The sequence below is a fragment of the Echeneis naucrates genome, chromosome 4 (genome assembly GCF_900963305.1).
Source record: "Echeneis naucrates chromosome 4, fEcheNa1.1, whole genome shotgun sequence".
Classification (NCBI taxonomy): domain Eukaryota; kingdom Metazoa; phylum Chordata; class Actinopteri; order Carangiformes; family Echeneidae; genus Echeneis; species Echeneis naucrates.
This window is the reverse complement of record NC_042514.1, coordinates 13,767,830-13,784,096: the sequence shown is the minus strand read 5'-3', so window position 1 is coordinate 13,784,096 and position 16,267 is coordinate 13,767,830. Positions and strand designations below refer to the sequence as shown.

The window sequence follows — 16,267 nt, the reverse complement described above, 5'->3', positions numbered from 1 at the left end:
ACACTACTGCTACAGTAACCACGATCGCATTTAAGGTTAAAGGTAGAATTTGCTGTAGAAAAAAATGTAAAGTGTGAAAGCACAATGGAATTAATTTTACGGAATGATGCACATTATAATCATGTGCTCTATCTCTTAAACAGGTATTGTGTAAAATAGGGATATTTTATACAATGCTACCGGTAAAGATCGTTTGTTAACGAATTAAAAAATGTGTTAATGTTGTTAAAAGGTTTATTAATAATAATAATAATAATAACAACAACAACAATGATGTATAACAAAAAATTATATCAAGCAATGTGCACACTCGAAGGAAAAAAGGCCACAAAGAGCTAATACAGCAATATATTAGAACCCACTGTGCAACCAGTAGTTGCAGTATTAACCCATTTAAATTGGCTCAGCTAAACAACAGGAGGTGGACTGGGCTGTAACTGTGTACTGATCGTCCAATGTATCCAATGTAATCATCCAATGTAATTTATCATACTACAATCAAAGTGTTGAAGTTCCATGAATTAGACTGCAAATCTCTTTGTGCTCTTAGGTCTTTCGTATAGCTTTAATGTTGAAAGGAAAGAGAAAATGACAGTGTGAACCTTTACAGTAAAACTGCCCCCGGCTCGGCTGTGCGCGTTCCCGCAGCGAGCGTGCAGTTCCCGGCAGGCAGCAGGCGGCAGCAGGCGGCAGCAGCGCACCTGTGTCGGCGGCGCTGTTGAGGGCGAAGCCGGATCGTGACAGGCCAGTAGCAGCGGACTGTAAACATGGCGGCGTGCACAGCTACAGGGCAGTGTCGAGCACCCCGTTACTGCTAGTCCGGAGAGACAGAGACACCGCAAAAAATGGAGACCGAAGAGGAGCAGCACATCACCACGCTCCTCTGCATGGGTTTCCCGGACCCGGACGTGATAAGGAAAGCGCTCCGCTTAGCGAAGAACGACATCAACGAGGCTGTGGCGCTCCTGACGAACGAAAGCCCCGGACTCGGGTATGGATACGAGCCGATGGAGAGCGGCCCTGCCCCCGGTTTGGGCTCGAGCGGAGACGGGGAAAACAGCGGGCGGACTGGGACGGGAGGGTTTGATCCCCCACCCGCGTACCACGATGTGGTAGACAGCGAGGTAAGAGCGAGCATCGACCGGAGCGAGGGAGGAGAATATGGCTAATGTTAATTTAGTGAGGGAGAGAGGGCTCGCCCATTTAACTAGCTAAACTTAGCAGCTCCACAGCTGTATGTACCGAGCCCAACGTGAACTGTCAGAGCAGGAATTAACCCTGCAGGCCCACGGAGTAAGACATGTCACTGACCCATACTGAGGTGAAAGTTATCTACTCGAGTGATGGGAGTAATAGGCGTTTTAAAACTTGCAAGCTAACAAAGCTAGCTAGTAGCTTGCTAGCTAACGTTGGCCGAGAGTTAAACCCGCCAGTGTGGATGGACCAGGAGGAGCGGTGCAGAGGCATCAGGAGGATTGCAGCGGCACATTTTATCTGGATCTACTCTTGCGGTAGTATCGGGTTTGTAAGTTAGTCTGACCGGTTGGTTACTGACTGCTTTGCATGGGGCTAGCTAACATTAGTTGGCAGGTTGGCTGACAGCAGCGTCAACCGTGCTCACAGTTTGCCGAGATTGCAGTCCTCCCGATCAGGACTGAGAAGTGGTTTCGCAATTTCTGTCGCATACGGTTTTTTTTTCCTTTTTTTTGGGGGGGGGGGGGGGGGTTGCTTGCTTGTTTGTTTGTTTGTTTGTTTGCTTATTTATATCACACACATTTTCACTCAGAAGATTTCGGATTATTGCACCTCTGAGTGATTATTCACATTTTGTGCTTCGAGGCCAGCGCCGGCTTCTCTGACAGCCAGACTTGACAGTTGTCAATAATTTGCCTGCAGATCCTACCACTTCGTCCCAGCTCAGTCTTAGTGTGCTGTTGTAACAGCAAACTTATTTGATTACTCGTAAATGTCTGTATGGTTAAGACATGGGAGCTTTGCTTTGATTTACAACCAGAGAAGCTTATAAGGCTGCTTGCCTCATGTAACTTCACCTCACTTGTTTCTTTACTAGCCCTCATGAAGCCCCCTATAAGCTTTCTTAGAAAGGCACAAGTAATTTCATTTGCTGAAAAAGTGGTTCAGACCTTTTGGCCACTTGCTGCATCCCTCTCATGGTAAAATAGTCAGAGCTGCTGCGATCAATACTGTGAGTGTCAGCAGAATGTGTGCAAATAACCCCCCTCCCATCAACATTTTCAGAAAGATAAACAGAAAATACATGTTAGTGCAACTAATAAGCCCATTTGTGAGGACATGTTAATCATTGGGTTGTTAATTCACATTCACAAGCGAAGAAAGTTTAATTAAGAGCATTCTTTCACACCTGTCAGATGAATAATGTATGCATGTCTGAGTGTCACGTGTAATAGCTTTTACACATGTATTTTTTGAAAAATTCACCAAAGTCACAGTAACTAGTGTCACTCTCATGCAACGAAACTTCTAAGACATGCACTATATAGAAAAACTTAAGAAGATTAAAGTGCTTAATTCCCCTATTTTCTCTTCCACTATTTGTTGTATTTGTCATTAAGAGGCATGTTACAGGCCTTTGGCCCCATGTTATGCTCCTAAATATAGCCCTGTAGTCTCCCTGATACACAAACACATTGCAGTCTCCCAGTGGGTTCCAGCGAGGTTGGAGGGTGCATAGTAACAGAGTGGCGCCGAGTTACCTCATGGTCCTGCGCAACCATGCACACATGCATAGTGAGCCTTTGTGACTCAAACATTTCCCCTAAAGGCTCATGAAACATAGCATTTTACATCTTATCAGCACATTTTCATTTTTCATGGTGATTTGCAAAAGCTTGTGTTAAAACTAGAACTAGAGTGAAATGTCAGAAAAGACTCCCACCCTCTCTTTATTTCTCCCTTCTCTCTCTCTCTCTCTCTACTCTTCATCCATCGAACTGTCAAGTCTGATTTTCTTAGAAAGGGAAGGAATGAAATATGATGCTTCTCTTCCCCCCCCCCCCCCCCCACTCCCTCCTGTTCTACTTAAATGTCCAGTCCATCAATTTATATTGTCCATGTATCAATGTGCAGCTCAGTCAAACATGCACTGAACACATTGACCATTATGTATGCTAATATGTGGAGATGTATTCAAAATAGGAAGGCTTGACTCAGCTATGCTTTATTAATGTTTTTTTTCTTTGTAGTGCCTGAAGGCAAAATGGTCAGAATAATTGGAATAGCTTTGGTGATTTATAATTAAGTAAATATAGAATTTCAAACCTTTGTCATAGATCAGATAAGTTTATACAGCAGGTCCATAGACCACATTATGCATTGTTAATAGTATTCTCATAATCATTACTTTAGTTCAACTATGCTGTGCTTTTGCATGCTGTCCTATTTTGCTGCGCAGTGATATGGGACGGCATGAATATGTAAAGACTTTATAATGTGGATAATAAAAAAGTGTAATCTTAAATTTTTTATCTAGCTCTTGCTTTCACGGTGCATACTCACAGACACAACTGCCACTGGCTATTTTGTTTTCTCAGCATGAATTTGGCAGTATTTAGTATGTTAAATGAACTATTTGGGGTTTCATCACACCTGACTTTATTGCTGCGAAAATTTCAACCCTTTTGATTTAATTGTGCAGTGAAGTTCTTGAAAGCCAGCACCTGTCTGATTGTGAGAGCTGCTTGAGAGAATGAATAGGGACAAAGTGATGATGAGCTCAAGGGCAGATCATTGAGAAGAGGGCCCAGTTTCCAAACAATGGCTATTGCTGTTCTCCCAAAGGAGGGAACAAAATCCAGCATTACCCTGTCTATAATTTCTGGGGGCCATTTTGACTATCCCAAAATTTGCATAGGAAAACCATTGCAGCATCATTGTAGGCTAGTGCAACCAACTGTGTGTGGTGATAGTTAAATCATCTTCTGTATTACAGAGGAGCAATGATGAAAATGGGAACTGCTCTGGGGGAAGCATGGAGTTCCCCACCACCAACCTGTATGAGCTTGAGAGTCGAGTCTTTACTGACCATTGGTCTATACCTTACAAGAGAGAGGAGTCCCTGGGCAAGTGCCTCATTGCATCCACCTGCCTAGCCAGACATGGTAAGATCTTGTGTGTATGTGTGATTAGAAACTTTTGGGTGCCTGCATTATATAACACACTTAAATTGGCATTACTGTGTTCATAGCAAGCTTCCTTTGCAGCATTGCTGTTTGTCACATATTTATATTTTGCAATACATTTTTCTAAGTTTAGGTGTGAGTTAAATTTATGTATCCAACGTCTCCCTCTCCAACAGGTCTTGCTGATGCTGATGAGAACTGCAAGAGGTTTATGGATCGCTGCATGCCAGAGGCCTTTAAAAAGGTGGACAGTAAAGAAACATAGTCTTATGTGACTCTGTAGCAGTTTGTTGGTTAACATGTGATTTTCACTGGCTTTCCTCACATCTATCCATCTGCTCACTCAGTTACTTACTAGCAGTGCCGTGCACAAGTGGGGCACAGAGATTCACGAGGGCATCTACAACATGCTCATGTTGCTGGTGGAGCTAGTGGCAGAGAGGGTCAAGCAAGATCCTGTACCTGTAAACCTGATGGGAGTCTTAACTATGGTATGTTCTCTCTCACTCTGTCTTTCTGTAAGCCTTTGAATCCCTCATCATTTTTGATTTCTTGATGTAAGTATTTTGAACTTTAAAGAAGCTATATTGTTATTGGAAAAAAACTGAGCATCTGAGCAAATTATGTTTATTATTATTACTTATTATAACCAAATTTTAATGATTAATTATCAGTGTATTGCAAATTATATAGGTTAAAAGCCTTTGGTGTGAGGAGTCAATGTCCCTGTGTCAATTTGTTGAAGATATTGGTCTGTTTTTAACATAAAATTCACCTCATATATTCATAGACTCTCTCTCCTTTGGTAATCACGTGTATGTCATAACATTTTTGAAATTTATTTTCAGCATGTATTTTATGCTGTCTCATGCTTGTGTCCAGGCCTTCAACCCTGATAATGAGTACCATTTTAAGAATCGGATGAAGGCTTGTCAAAGGAGCTGGGGTGAAGTTTTTGGAGAAGAGGCCAACATGTTTGCGGTCTCTCCCAGCAACACCTATCAGAAAGTAAGAGACTCGTCCTCTGTACTTATGACAGGGAAATGTTGTTGGAGTGTGTACTCGTTTGACCACGTGCGCTTCTGAGTATCTAAAGCTGCGTTAGTATTATGTACATATTTGCTTATTAGCTATTGTTTATGGCTCATAGTCATTTTCAGGGGCAGATGGGTGAGTTTTTCAATCCCGTGGTTGTGTAACTGAGCCACAGGGGCTCAGTAGAACATGTGTGACTGACACACAACAGCTGTCAGAAAACTTGTGCGTGGGTGCTTGCGTGCATGCTTGCTCATGGGTTTCTGTGTGTTTTTGTGTGTGTGTTTCTGTTGGTGTGCATTTTTATATCCTGATGAGGACTTAAACCTGAGTGCACACTGAACTATTGGTAATTATGTCATCTGAGGGATAAGAATTAAGGACCCCACAGGCAAAGACAATTTCTTGGAGGTTAAGACTTGGTTTAACCATTCCTCTTCCCCAAACAGTTAGTTAGGGGAAGAGGAATGTACTATGCTAAGGAGAGCTACCCATGTGAACAGTGAAAAACTGTGATGTTTCTGTGCGTATGTGTCAGTGTTTCGGAGTTCAAACTCACTGAAGTAACAATCATCTGTTTCAGGAGCCTCATGGCTGGCTGGTTGATTTGGTGAATCGAGTAAGTACCAAGTCGTTGCCCAATTATTGCCTCCATATGCATAAGTCACAGTTATATCATTTTTGCATTATATGTCTCCTTTCCTTGTGTCTTTCTATTAAGTTTGGAGAGTTGGGAGGATTCACTGCCATCCAGACAAAACTCAACATAGAGGAAATTGAACTTGCTGTAAGACTAATCTTCCTTCCTTTCTCATTTTGGGTCCTTTAAAAATGGCTTGATGTATCTCAAAAGTGATGAAGTAGTTCACACCCTGTTGATGGATTAAGAGCAGGACTGTAAAGAGTATAAACAGGCCAAAGGTCACTACTTGTTTATCCCCAACTGCTCTCAGCTGCTGGGTGCTGAATGTCTCTCTTTCCCCTTCTCAGTAATACTCACTTACACACAAACACACTCTCATCCCCCTGCTGTGTGATGGTTGAAATGCTCTGTTGTGTTACATGTTCTGAGGCATCCTTGTACTGATGCTTCCTTCTGGGAACCTGGCCGGAACCACAGTAGTACATAGCCATTGATTCATTGTGTATGTGCACACATGCACACATGCTCCCTCTAACCATTAGCATATTAATAAGGCAGGGACTTCATTCACAGCAAGGAGACATTAACTTTTACATTGTGACTTCAAAAGGAGAAAAGAGTGGACTACGATCAGTTTAATAAAGTGATTCTGATTCTAAATTCTGGGAAAATGGGACTGCCACAAACACAGACACTGAACACTTACCCTCTGTGCACCAGAATATATCTTTTATACACTGTGTACTATGCACCTCACCTACTTCTGCTTAATCTGCATGCATACTAGTTAATTTTACATTTTCAGGACTATTTTGTAATTAATATTGTTATGGCTTTAACTTGTTCTTTGTTAAATAAAATACATTTAAAAATAAAGTAAAATAAGGAAAGGGACCAGTTGTGAGCCACTGCTGCACTCATTATTGGCAGCAGGAGTTCAGTGTGCAATCTGTGTGAGATGCTTAAAGCACAGTAGTGAGAATGACTTGAAGTGAAAGGGGAAAAAATTGATGGGAAGTGCTTTTCCCTCCTCTACTGCCTCCCAAGGGGCACTCATTCATTAGTCTGTTTTGAGCAGGAAGTGCAAAAGGAGGATTTTCTGCGTAAATAAAGAAGGAATGAGAAAGAGCTGCTATAAGTAAGCCCAAAGGCAGAAATGCAAGAACTAAGACAGGAATATGGGAGGTATTCAATAAGCTCCTCTCTTTTTAATATTTAATGGAAGTCAAAAGCCAGGCTTCAGTATGTCAAACTCACTTGCACCGCTGGTTATGCCCCATCCTTTTTTACTGAGATGCAAGAGTGAAAGCAATTGATCAGCTTAAACACAGTTTGATCTTTGAAAAGCATTTAAATCTGAGAACAATTCTTTTGTGTGGATGCTGTGTTGTTTTTCTGTAATGAGTCATAAGAATCCAAAAAACGAGTGACGCTGATTCCTGCAAAAACTATGGAATGAGCAATTCTTATGATAGTTAGACATACCACAACTGCTATTGATAATTTTGTTTCTATTTTCCATTGGTTTGTGGTGTATGTGAGTTATACTCTCTTTTTTTGTCTACACAGTGTGTGTCAGCGCTGGTCCAGCCACTTGGAGTTTGTGCAGAATACCTAAATTCCAGCCTTGTCCAGGTAAGCTCACACATACATTTAAATGTTTAGTCGTTTTATTTTGATTTGCTTTATTAGGGCCTGAGCATTTAACAATGCAAGAACACTATTGCATATGTAAGGATCATTCTTCTGCCACTTTGACAGCCTTTTTGGGGACCATGGCTGAATGGTGCCACTCCCGATTGACATAGATGAAACGAAAATGGTACACACATGTATCAGGGTGCGCAAAAAGGTTTCAGGGACCCATACCTTTACTGTAACAGGAAGTCGGCCTTTTTGAATTTCAATTTCAATTTCACCTGAATTCGCCAATTTTCAAGCCTCATACTTTAGCAAATTCCTCCTACAGTTTTAATCCATGCATTCCAAATCATCTCTAGACCTTGAAGATGAAAAATTATCAAAAGCTTTTTCATCTGTTATATCTGCTTGGCTCGCACCTAGGTATTGATTTCTTGCCATAAAACACAAGACAAGAGACACTGTCCATTTGGCCCCAAATTTGTCACACATGATCAGACTCACATAGATACACTGGATTTGGACTCAGAAAGTCAAGCTTGTATCACAAGCATCATCCAATTCACATGATATTTATATTCATTCATACACCATGACATGATTTATAATCTGAACACCACATAGTGGACACTCATAACAGGAAGTTCTTGTAGCACATACATATATTTTGGGAGCTACAAGGACTCTCTTTGCTGTTCTGATTATACTTATATAATGTATATATCCTGGTTGCTGCAGTTGAGAATTGAACCTCCCACAGCCACCAACCAAGTGTCATGATGTTTTTGTAGCCTATGCTTGATCCAGTCATCCACAAGATGATCAAATATGTACAGAACCTGGAGGAAAAGGATCTTAAAGACAAGGTAGGCTATGCATAACTATCACCTTGCTTTAATAACAGAACCCAGAAAAATGGGTTAAATTATTGGTGTACAAGTCTACTAAGTGAAATGTGCAGTGTGTTTGTGCAATCTAAGTTGATTTTGTTGGGGTTGAGGCCACTGAATGAGCTTGTCCATGTTGCTGGTGGATATGGTGAATAGGTTAGAATATAGTTGCCTCCATTGTGAAATATAATTACGTTTGATGAGACATATTATGTATGTTTATGTTTTTGCATCTTTAAGAACTTGAATTCATTGTGAAGTTCCATAATCAGTCTTTGTCTTGTTACCCAAGCGGCTCGTCAGCATCCCCGACCTGTTGTCAGCCATCAAGCTGTTGTGTATGAGGTTTCAAAGAGAACTGGTTGCTGTGGTGGACGATCTGCGGTTGGACACACTGCTACGCATGCTCAAAACTCCTCACTTCTCCACCAAGATGAACTCTCTTAAAGAGGTCAGCTCTTATAGGTTAAACTGTCAAATTATCCTTTTATTGGTTGTGTCAATCAGTCTTTGATCTAATTTAAAATCTATCTCAGGTAACAAAGTTAATAGAGGAGAGCACAGTCTCCAAGACAGTGAAAAACGCCATCGACACAGATAAACTGCTTGACTGGCTGGTAGAGAATTCAGTTCTGTCAATAGCACTGGAAGGTAAGAGTTTACATGTGAAGCATTTAACAAAACTTATTAGTTATTTATTTATAAGACAGTTTGCTATTCTCATTTTTGTTCAATAAATATTTGTTCATACAAGGTAACATTGATCAAGCTCAATACTGTGAGAGGATCAAGGGAATCATTGAACTGCTGGGGAGTAAACTGTCACTGGATGAACTCTCTAAAATCTGGAGAATACAGGTCAGGATCAGTAAACACATGAAAGTTGAATCCATATGTTGAATCGTTACATTTTCACACATTCTACAGGTTTTTCTGCATTTAGTGTGACACATTATTGATTATTGATTATTGTTTCTTGTGTGGGCATTTCAGGCGGGCCAATCATCAACTGTGATAGAAAATATTCATACAATCATTGCTGCTGCTGCTGTGAAGTTCAGCTTCGATCAACTCACCCACCTCTTTGTGCTCATACAAAAGGTGAGTGTTTCAGAGTCTCAGGGGCTGAAATCTGAAACACTTAATCAATGTAAAGTGACTGGTGGGAGTGTGTGTGCACTTCAATATTACTTTGTTTGCATATAATTTAGAGCTGGGAGGTTGAGAGTGACCGTGTGAGGCAGAAACTGCTCAGTCTGATCGGGAGGATTGGCAGAGAAGCTCGCTCTGAAACTACAACTGGAAAGGTATGGCTGTACTTCTGTCATTCTGTCAAGGCAAAGCATGTGAGAAGAGGTATTTTAGGTATCATTTTATGTGGCCTTGAATCTGCAAGTCTCTTGTGTTTGTCTGAATCTGTTCAGGTGCTTGAGGTGCTGTGGGAGTTGGCTCATCTCCCCACCCTGCCCACCAGTCTAGTTCAGCAGGCACTGGAGGAACACCTGGGGATCCTGAGCGATGCCTATGCTGTCAAGGAGACAGTGAAACGTAGTTACATCATTAAATGTATTGAGGACATTAAAAAGGTGAGACATCCACCAGACACTTGATTATCTGTGTGGTTGTGGGGTTGGGATACATTCTGGTTAGTGTTTCATTGGTCCATTACTCAAATAATACAGTATAGAAACACAGTGTCTGTTGTGTAGCTGAAAACGGCAGTTCAAGTTTAAAGCACAAGCTACACTGGACCCCAACATTTTCTGCCTGCTGTGACAGTTTTAGTTTTTTTTTTTTTGTTTTTTTTTTAATCTCTGTCCTGCACCCTTAATGTAGCATTTGGCTCATGTATTTTAGACCATGCTGTGGCTCCTGTGTCTGTAAGGAGTTAATTATGTGTTTAATTATTTTTTTATTAATTGGAAGAGAAGAAAAAATCATAATTTAATCTCTTTGCTGCCAAGACTGTGCCACTTTAATCCCTCCTCCCTTTTTACTCTTTGCTTCTCCCATCTTCCTGTTCTACAGCTTGACCTCAGTGCACAAAAATAGGATCAATGAAATCATAATACCATATGCAAGCTAAATTATAAACATCATGATTAAACAATGAACGTAGAACCTTTTACTTTGATGGATTTTATTGAATTTTCTCACAGTAATTTTTATAAAGTAAATGGCTTTTAACCAACTGTAATATTATTTTGGTAATGGTTTAAGTGTTTATTGTATTTATATTAATTTTTACTGAAAATATTAAAGGTGTGAAAAGAATTAATGTAGACCTTTATATTTATATAGTGCAAGATGTGATTGATTCTCTCCCCCTGCATATCCAACCTGCAGGTCTACAACTTTAAAGGAAGCGCTGTGTTTAAAATATCTGTACAAAGCATAATTGGAAGGAATTTCCTAAATACACTGTAATTTATGTTTTAGTTGCACTGTGCTTTTATTTGCTGACATGATGCCCAAATATCTGACTTGAAAACTGCAAGTGTGTTTGCCTGAAACCACATGTACTGACTAAAATATACTCACAATGTGTCCAACCTCAAATAAAATGTGTCTCTAGACTCACACTCAGGAGGACAGTAAAAGCAGTGACACTCAAAGCTCATTTCTCAGTGGCACTTGGGGCAAGAAGAAAGCTAACTCCATGGCTAAAGTAAGAGAAGAAGCCCAACAATTTATTATTCCACTGATCTGATCTGTATCCAGTCTTGCTGCTTCATGTCTGATGACCAATCGCAGAGGATGCTTGACCACAAAAGGGTTTTACTGGTCACAGACTGATAATTTCACACTTGATTCTAACATGAAGTAGCTCAAACTTGTGTATGTTAATCGTCTGCTTTGGCACTGACGCACAATTTACACGATGGTGTTGATCATGTGCTAGGTGGGAGCTGGATAATTTTGCTGCTGGATGAGGTTGCAGTTTTGGTGGAAGGGCTAGTTACACAGTTACTTAAGCAAAGAGGAATCTAATCAGAGCCGGGGATGCCCAGAATTTATAGGAAGGAAGTAGGTAGGATTTTGCAATTGAACTTCTGCAAATTTTGACAGACTCAGGACTGTTCACTAAATACATCCCTGGCTCTGAATTTCTTTCTCTCATTTCACAAATTCTGAGCTACAAATATGGTACAACTATGACGGCAGAGCACTGACACATAATCTGATTGAAACGACTACCATAGACCATGTTTAGTAGCATGTCCTTGTGTGCACATTCAGATGTGTGTGTGTGTTCATGTGTTTTGCAACAGGCTTCTCAGCAGAGCAGTCCTCAAGCAGTCTGGGTCGTTCCTGCCTTGCGTCAACTGCATGAGATCACCCGCTCTTTCATCAAACAGACATATCAAAAACAAGACAAGGTAACACAAGCACACACCAAAACAAATTCGCACATCATCAAATTTATCTTGTATATGATCTAGTGCAGTGTTTTTATGGCAATTTCCCTGCTTCCCTCCAGAGCATCATTCAGGACCTGAAGAAGAACTTTGAAATTGTCAAACTGATCACTGGATCCCTTGTGTGCTGCCATCGACTCGCCATCACTGCTGCCGGAAATAGTGGACTTTCTGGCTTAAGCATGGTGGATGGGCGATACACCTACCAGGAGGTTTATTTTTATTTATTTTTATTTATTTTTTTTTTATTTATTATTTTTACTGTTCTGTGTCACTGTATAGCAGTTTGTGCAAATGATTGACAATATAATTTATGAATTTTATTGAGGCAGTCTGGGTTTACACAAAGTCAAAACTGAATTTCAAACAACAATGTTATATGATGACAGTGCATGTTCAAGGGTCAAGATAACACATTTTTCTGTTTGTTTGGTTTTTTTTTTAGTATCTCGACAGCCATCTGCGCTTTCTTGCCTTCTTTCTCCAAGAGGCCAGCCTCTACCTGGTCTGGAATCGGGCCAAAGAACTCTGGGAGTGCCTGGTTTCAGGGCCAGATGTCTGCGAACTTGACCGGGAGGTATGAAACAAGTTATTCAAACAAAAGCCTTGTCCTTGCCTTTTTGTTGTCATTGCTTATCACATGCACTGGACAAAAAAAAGGCAAAACTCGGAAAACAAAAACTGTTTTCTATATTCACAGAAACATACAGTACAGGCCAAAAATTTGGACACACCTTCTCATTCAAATGAATAAGAAAGTGAACACACCTTCTCATTCAAATGAATAAGAAAGTGTTTCCAAACTTTTGGCCTGTACTGTAGATGCAAAAGCCTTTTACCAAACTATGGCGCATTATAAGGAAGCAAAAATAGATCGAAGATCAAATCATTCAGCAAGTGTAACCTAGTTGGTGTGTAATTTTTTAAAAACTTGTTTCACTGGATGTTTCCTCTGACTACATACATGTTTCATTTCTCTGGAACTGAAAGTAGTGTAGCAGCTGCTACATTCCATTAACCAATGGAATATAAGCAAATGACTCTCTGGACAGCAATAGTACAATTCAAACCAAATAATGTATCTGTACTTGATGAATGTTGAACATGGCACATTTTGATCTGTGCAGATGTGTTTCGAGTGGTTCACCAAAGGACAACATGATCTTGAGAGTGATGTTCAGCAGCAGCTCTTCAAGGAGAAGATTTTAAAGCTAGAGCCCTATGAGATCACTATGAATGGTGAGAGATACAATCAAGGAAAAACACTGCTGAATAAATAGTAGACTATGCAATACTTAAATTGTCTGCATCCCACAGGATTTAATCTGTTCAAGACCTTCTTTGAGAATGTAAACCTGTGTGATCATCGCCTGAAACGCCAAGGAACACAACTGGTCAGTCCTGACTCATATGATAATCTACATATTTATTTATGACTTAATTGCACATTTTTCGATCAGTGACAAATTAAAGTGAGTTGAAAGGTTATATACAGTAAAAGATGGTGACATTATACTCTTTGATTTCAGTGTGTGGAACGCCTTGACCTCGCAGGGATGGATTTTATCTGGCGCATTGCCATGGAAACTCCTGATGAAGAGATAGCCAATGAAGCAATCCTGCTCATTATTACTTACAGCTACACCAACCTTAATCCCAAAATGAAAAAGGTCAGTGCAAGTGTGTGCACACGTGTACCCCTGGGGCACCAATAATCACTACTGTTTGTAAAAGCCTGCTTGATACAAAGCCAGGTGGATACTGTGATTGTAATAGTAGAACCTGGAATATTAAATAATATTATGTCGTAATTAACTACAATCTTAACTTTTGATACATTGCAGGATTCTGTATCTTTGCACAAGAAGTTCATTGCTGATTGTTACAAGAGACTGGAAGTAAGTAGTTTAATATGGCACTGCTACAAGTGATTGGCACAATCACAGAAATCGGCAACTGATACCACATTCCTTTTCTTTTTTTAGGCAGCAAGTTCTGCCCTGGGTGGGCCTACATTGACACATGCTGTTACTAGGGCAACCAAGATGCTAACTGCCACTGCAATGCCGACTGTGGCCACATCTGTACAATCACCATCCAGGTACAGAGGGGGGTTTGGGTAAGAATATAATTACTAAACCTATTGAAACACATTCAGTTTGTTTTTTTTGTTTTTTTTTGTGCTAATGTGAAACTGCTTGTCAGGATAATTCCTATTAATGCTGTTCATTGTGTATTTATTTCTAGGTCCACTAAGCTGGTTATAATTGAAAGACTGCTGCTATTGGCTGAACGCTACGTTATCACAATAGAGGTAGGTCATGCATCTCCACCTACTGTTAACAGACTCAAAATTTGGATGGAAACAAAGACAAAAAAGTCTTACAGATTAAACTGTGAGAAAAATAATGAATTATTCTCGGAAACAGTGTATTAAAAATTCTGGTGTCCTTTCCTTCAGGATATGTACTCAGTTCCTCGCACTATTCTACCTCACGGGGCTTCTTTCAACGGACACCCTGTCACTCTTCATATCACTTATGAGTCAACCAAAGACACTTTCACCTTAGAGGTACTGTAAGACTTTTCTACGTACACAGTAACACATTCTGGGGTACAGTTTACCAGTCCAAAGCTCACAGTAAAATGTGGCATACAAATGTATTCATGATCTGTCCATAACACTGTTACTTTTCCTAAAGCTGTTATTGGCCAGTGGTTCAAAGGGTTGTTCTAAGTACATATATTCAGTCCTGTATTTTGGGCTTAACATTCAATAAACCAAACAGAGTTTATCTCCCATTCCTCTTAAAAGCCAGGTGCACATTCACCTTGGAACGATGGTGGCACATGCTTGTGTGTACTCGGCAAGGCTTTATGTGGCATATGTGCATAACTGGACCAGTCTAAAAACTAGTTAAGACTGTTGTTCTAACTGTGTATGTTTGTGTGTGTCCTGCAGACCCACAGTAATGAAACAATAGGAAGTATCCGTTGGAAGATAGCTGAGCACCTGAGCTGTCCAGTGGATAATGTCCAGATCTTTGCCAATGATAGTGTGGTAAGTGTCTATGGCTCAGTAAGTAACCTTTGTTATATATTTAAATTTGTGTTTCCCTCATCAAAATATTATACTCCATCAATTATAAGTTATTCCTGAACCCAGTACACAATTTGTACAAACTACAAATCAGTGCTCTGTTAATTCCTTTAGGCAGGGTGCCACATCCTCTCTGTTGACACTTTGGCATCCTGCAGTTATTGTGTGGCAGTGGAAAATCACCCTGTAGAAACCTACTTGACTGTTGTTTTTTTTCTCTCACTCCATCCCTTAACTTCTCTTCACATCTATTAGTTGACCATGAACCGGGACCAGAAGTTGCTGTCCCAACTTGGCTTCAATGATGAGCAGACCCTGACTGTAAAGAGCTCAGGCACTGGGACTCCCTCTGGCAGTTCAGAGTCCTCTGCCTCTGCCTCCAGCAGTTCCAGCTCTGCTGTCTTCAACTCTGCCTATGCCTTGGAGCAGGTACCATCTTCGATGTGACTACAGACTTGAGAACTGTGAACACACTTTGCAATTCATATTGATTCTAATGTCCATTGGCCAAACTTTTCTGTCTTCAGGAGAAGTCCCTGCCCGGTGTTGTCATGGCTTTGGTGTGTAATGTGTTTGAGATGCTTTACCAGCTGGCTAACCTAGATGAATCTAGGTAAGAGGTCATTTTCACCACAACCTACTAAAACTTGCTTAAAGTTAATGCTATTACTCTGCTGACTAAGATTCATGCTCCCATGATGTCATTCAAAATAAGTGTGTTTACAGAAATTTTCAGACATTTATAAACTGTAAACTTATTGTTAGTTTATCACACAGTAAATGCAGAAGGATTCCATGCGGCTTACTAATATGTGGTTTGTTTGTTTTGTTTTTTTTTTTTACACTCAGAATTACCCTTCGTGTGAGGAAGCTGCTGCTGTTGATCCCAACAGACCCAGAAGTGCAGGATGCTCTGGACAACTTTGTTCCCAAAGAATCCAGTGTCTGGAGCCACCAGGTACATTAGATATCTGTTATAATGATTTGACTTGTTAACGTCAAGCAGCAAATGCTATGGCATAATATTGAACCTGTGCTGTTTTCTACCAGATTGTTTTTCTCACTATTATTCTCTATATGTTTCTTCATGTGCCTCTTTTCTGTAGAAGACACTATTCACCCTTGGCCAAGGTACTAGCTCTCGGTCTCCATCTATTGCCTCCAAGCAGCAGCACCAGCCAAGTGCTGCATCTATCTTGGAATCCTTGTTCAGATCCTCAGCACCGGGCATGTCTACCTTTAGAGTGCTGTACAACCTGGAGGTGTGCACATATGTGAACATACACCAAATTAAACACAGCACATAATTTTTCTGAATGTGTTACACCTAATTTCAAACTCTAAAGTTAGATTACAAGCAACTTTTCTCTTTCCCCTGC

General features: G+C 40.4%; 1 protein-coding gene across 5 annotated transcripts in view; it reads left to right on the top strand.

The window, feature by feature from the left end:
• The window catches only part of usp24 (ubiquitin specific peptidase 24), an 82,428-nt gene that overhangs the window by 52,625 nt on the left and 13,536 nt on the right, over window positions 1–16,267 (top strand). Inside the window, exons 1-31 of one of the 5 annotated variants that reach the window (XM_029499349.1) lie at window positions 653–1,124; window positions 3,971–4,139; window positions 4,337–4,404; window positions 4,508–4,651; window positions 5,043–5,168; window positions 5,779–5,814; window positions 5,917–5,982; window positions 7,408–7,473; window positions 8,271–8,345; window positions 8,662–8,820; window positions 8,906–9,020; window positions 9,124–9,227; window positions 9,363–9,470; window positions 9,581–9,676; window positions 9,794–9,955; window positions 10,945–11,037; window positions 11,642–11,749; window positions 11,851–12,000; window positions 12,234–12,365; window positions 12,916–13,027; window positions 13,106–13,182; window positions 13,318–13,458; window positions 13,633–13,686; window positions 13,774–13,889; window positions 14,036–14,102; window positions 14,250–14,360; window positions 14,751–14,849; window positions 15,144–15,317; window positions 15,416–15,501; window positions 15,738–15,831; window positions 15,995–16,150. In XM_029499349.1, the coding sequence (XP_029355209.1) occupies window positions 846–1,124; window positions 3,971–4,139; window positions 4,337–4,404; window positions 4,508–4,651; window positions 5,043–5,168; window positions 5,779–5,814; window positions 5,917–5,982; window positions 7,408–7,473; window positions 8,271–8,345; window positions 8,662–8,820; window positions 8,906–9,020; window positions 9,124–9,227; window positions 9,363–9,470; window positions 9,581–9,676; window positions 9,794–9,955; window positions 10,945–11,037; window positions 11,642–11,749; window positions 11,851–12,000; window positions 12,234–12,365; window positions 12,916–13,027; window positions 13,106–13,182; window positions 13,318–13,458; window positions 13,633–13,686; window positions 13,774–13,889; window positions 14,036–14,102; window positions 14,250–14,360; window positions 14,751–14,849; window positions 15,144–15,317; window positions 15,416–15,501; window positions 15,738–15,831; window positions 15,995–16,150 (3,543 nt within the window). In that variant the 5' untranslated portion in view covers window positions 653–845. Of the gene's footprint in view, window positions 1–652; window positions 1,125–3,970; window positions 4,140–4,336; window positions 4,405–4,507; window positions 4,652–5,042; window positions 5,169–5,778; window positions 5,815–5,916; window positions 5,983–7,407; window positions 7,474–8,270; window positions 8,346–8,661; window positions 8,821–8,905; window positions 9,021–9,123; window positions 9,228–9,362; window positions 9,471–9,580; window positions 9,677–9,793; window positions 9,956–10,944; window positions 11,038–11,641; window positions 11,750–11,850; window positions 12,001–12,233; window positions 12,366–12,915; window positions 13,028–13,105; window positions 13,183–13,317; window positions 13,459–13,632; window positions 13,687–13,773; window positions 13,908–14,035; window positions 14,103–14,249; window positions 14,361–14,750; window positions 14,850–15,143; window positions 15,318–15,415; window positions 15,502–15,737; window positions 15,847–15,994; window positions 16,151–16,267 lie in introns of those variants that run through there. The other 4 variants (XM_029499348.1, XM_029499347.1, XM_029499351.1 and 1 more) reach the window with 4 other exon arrangements.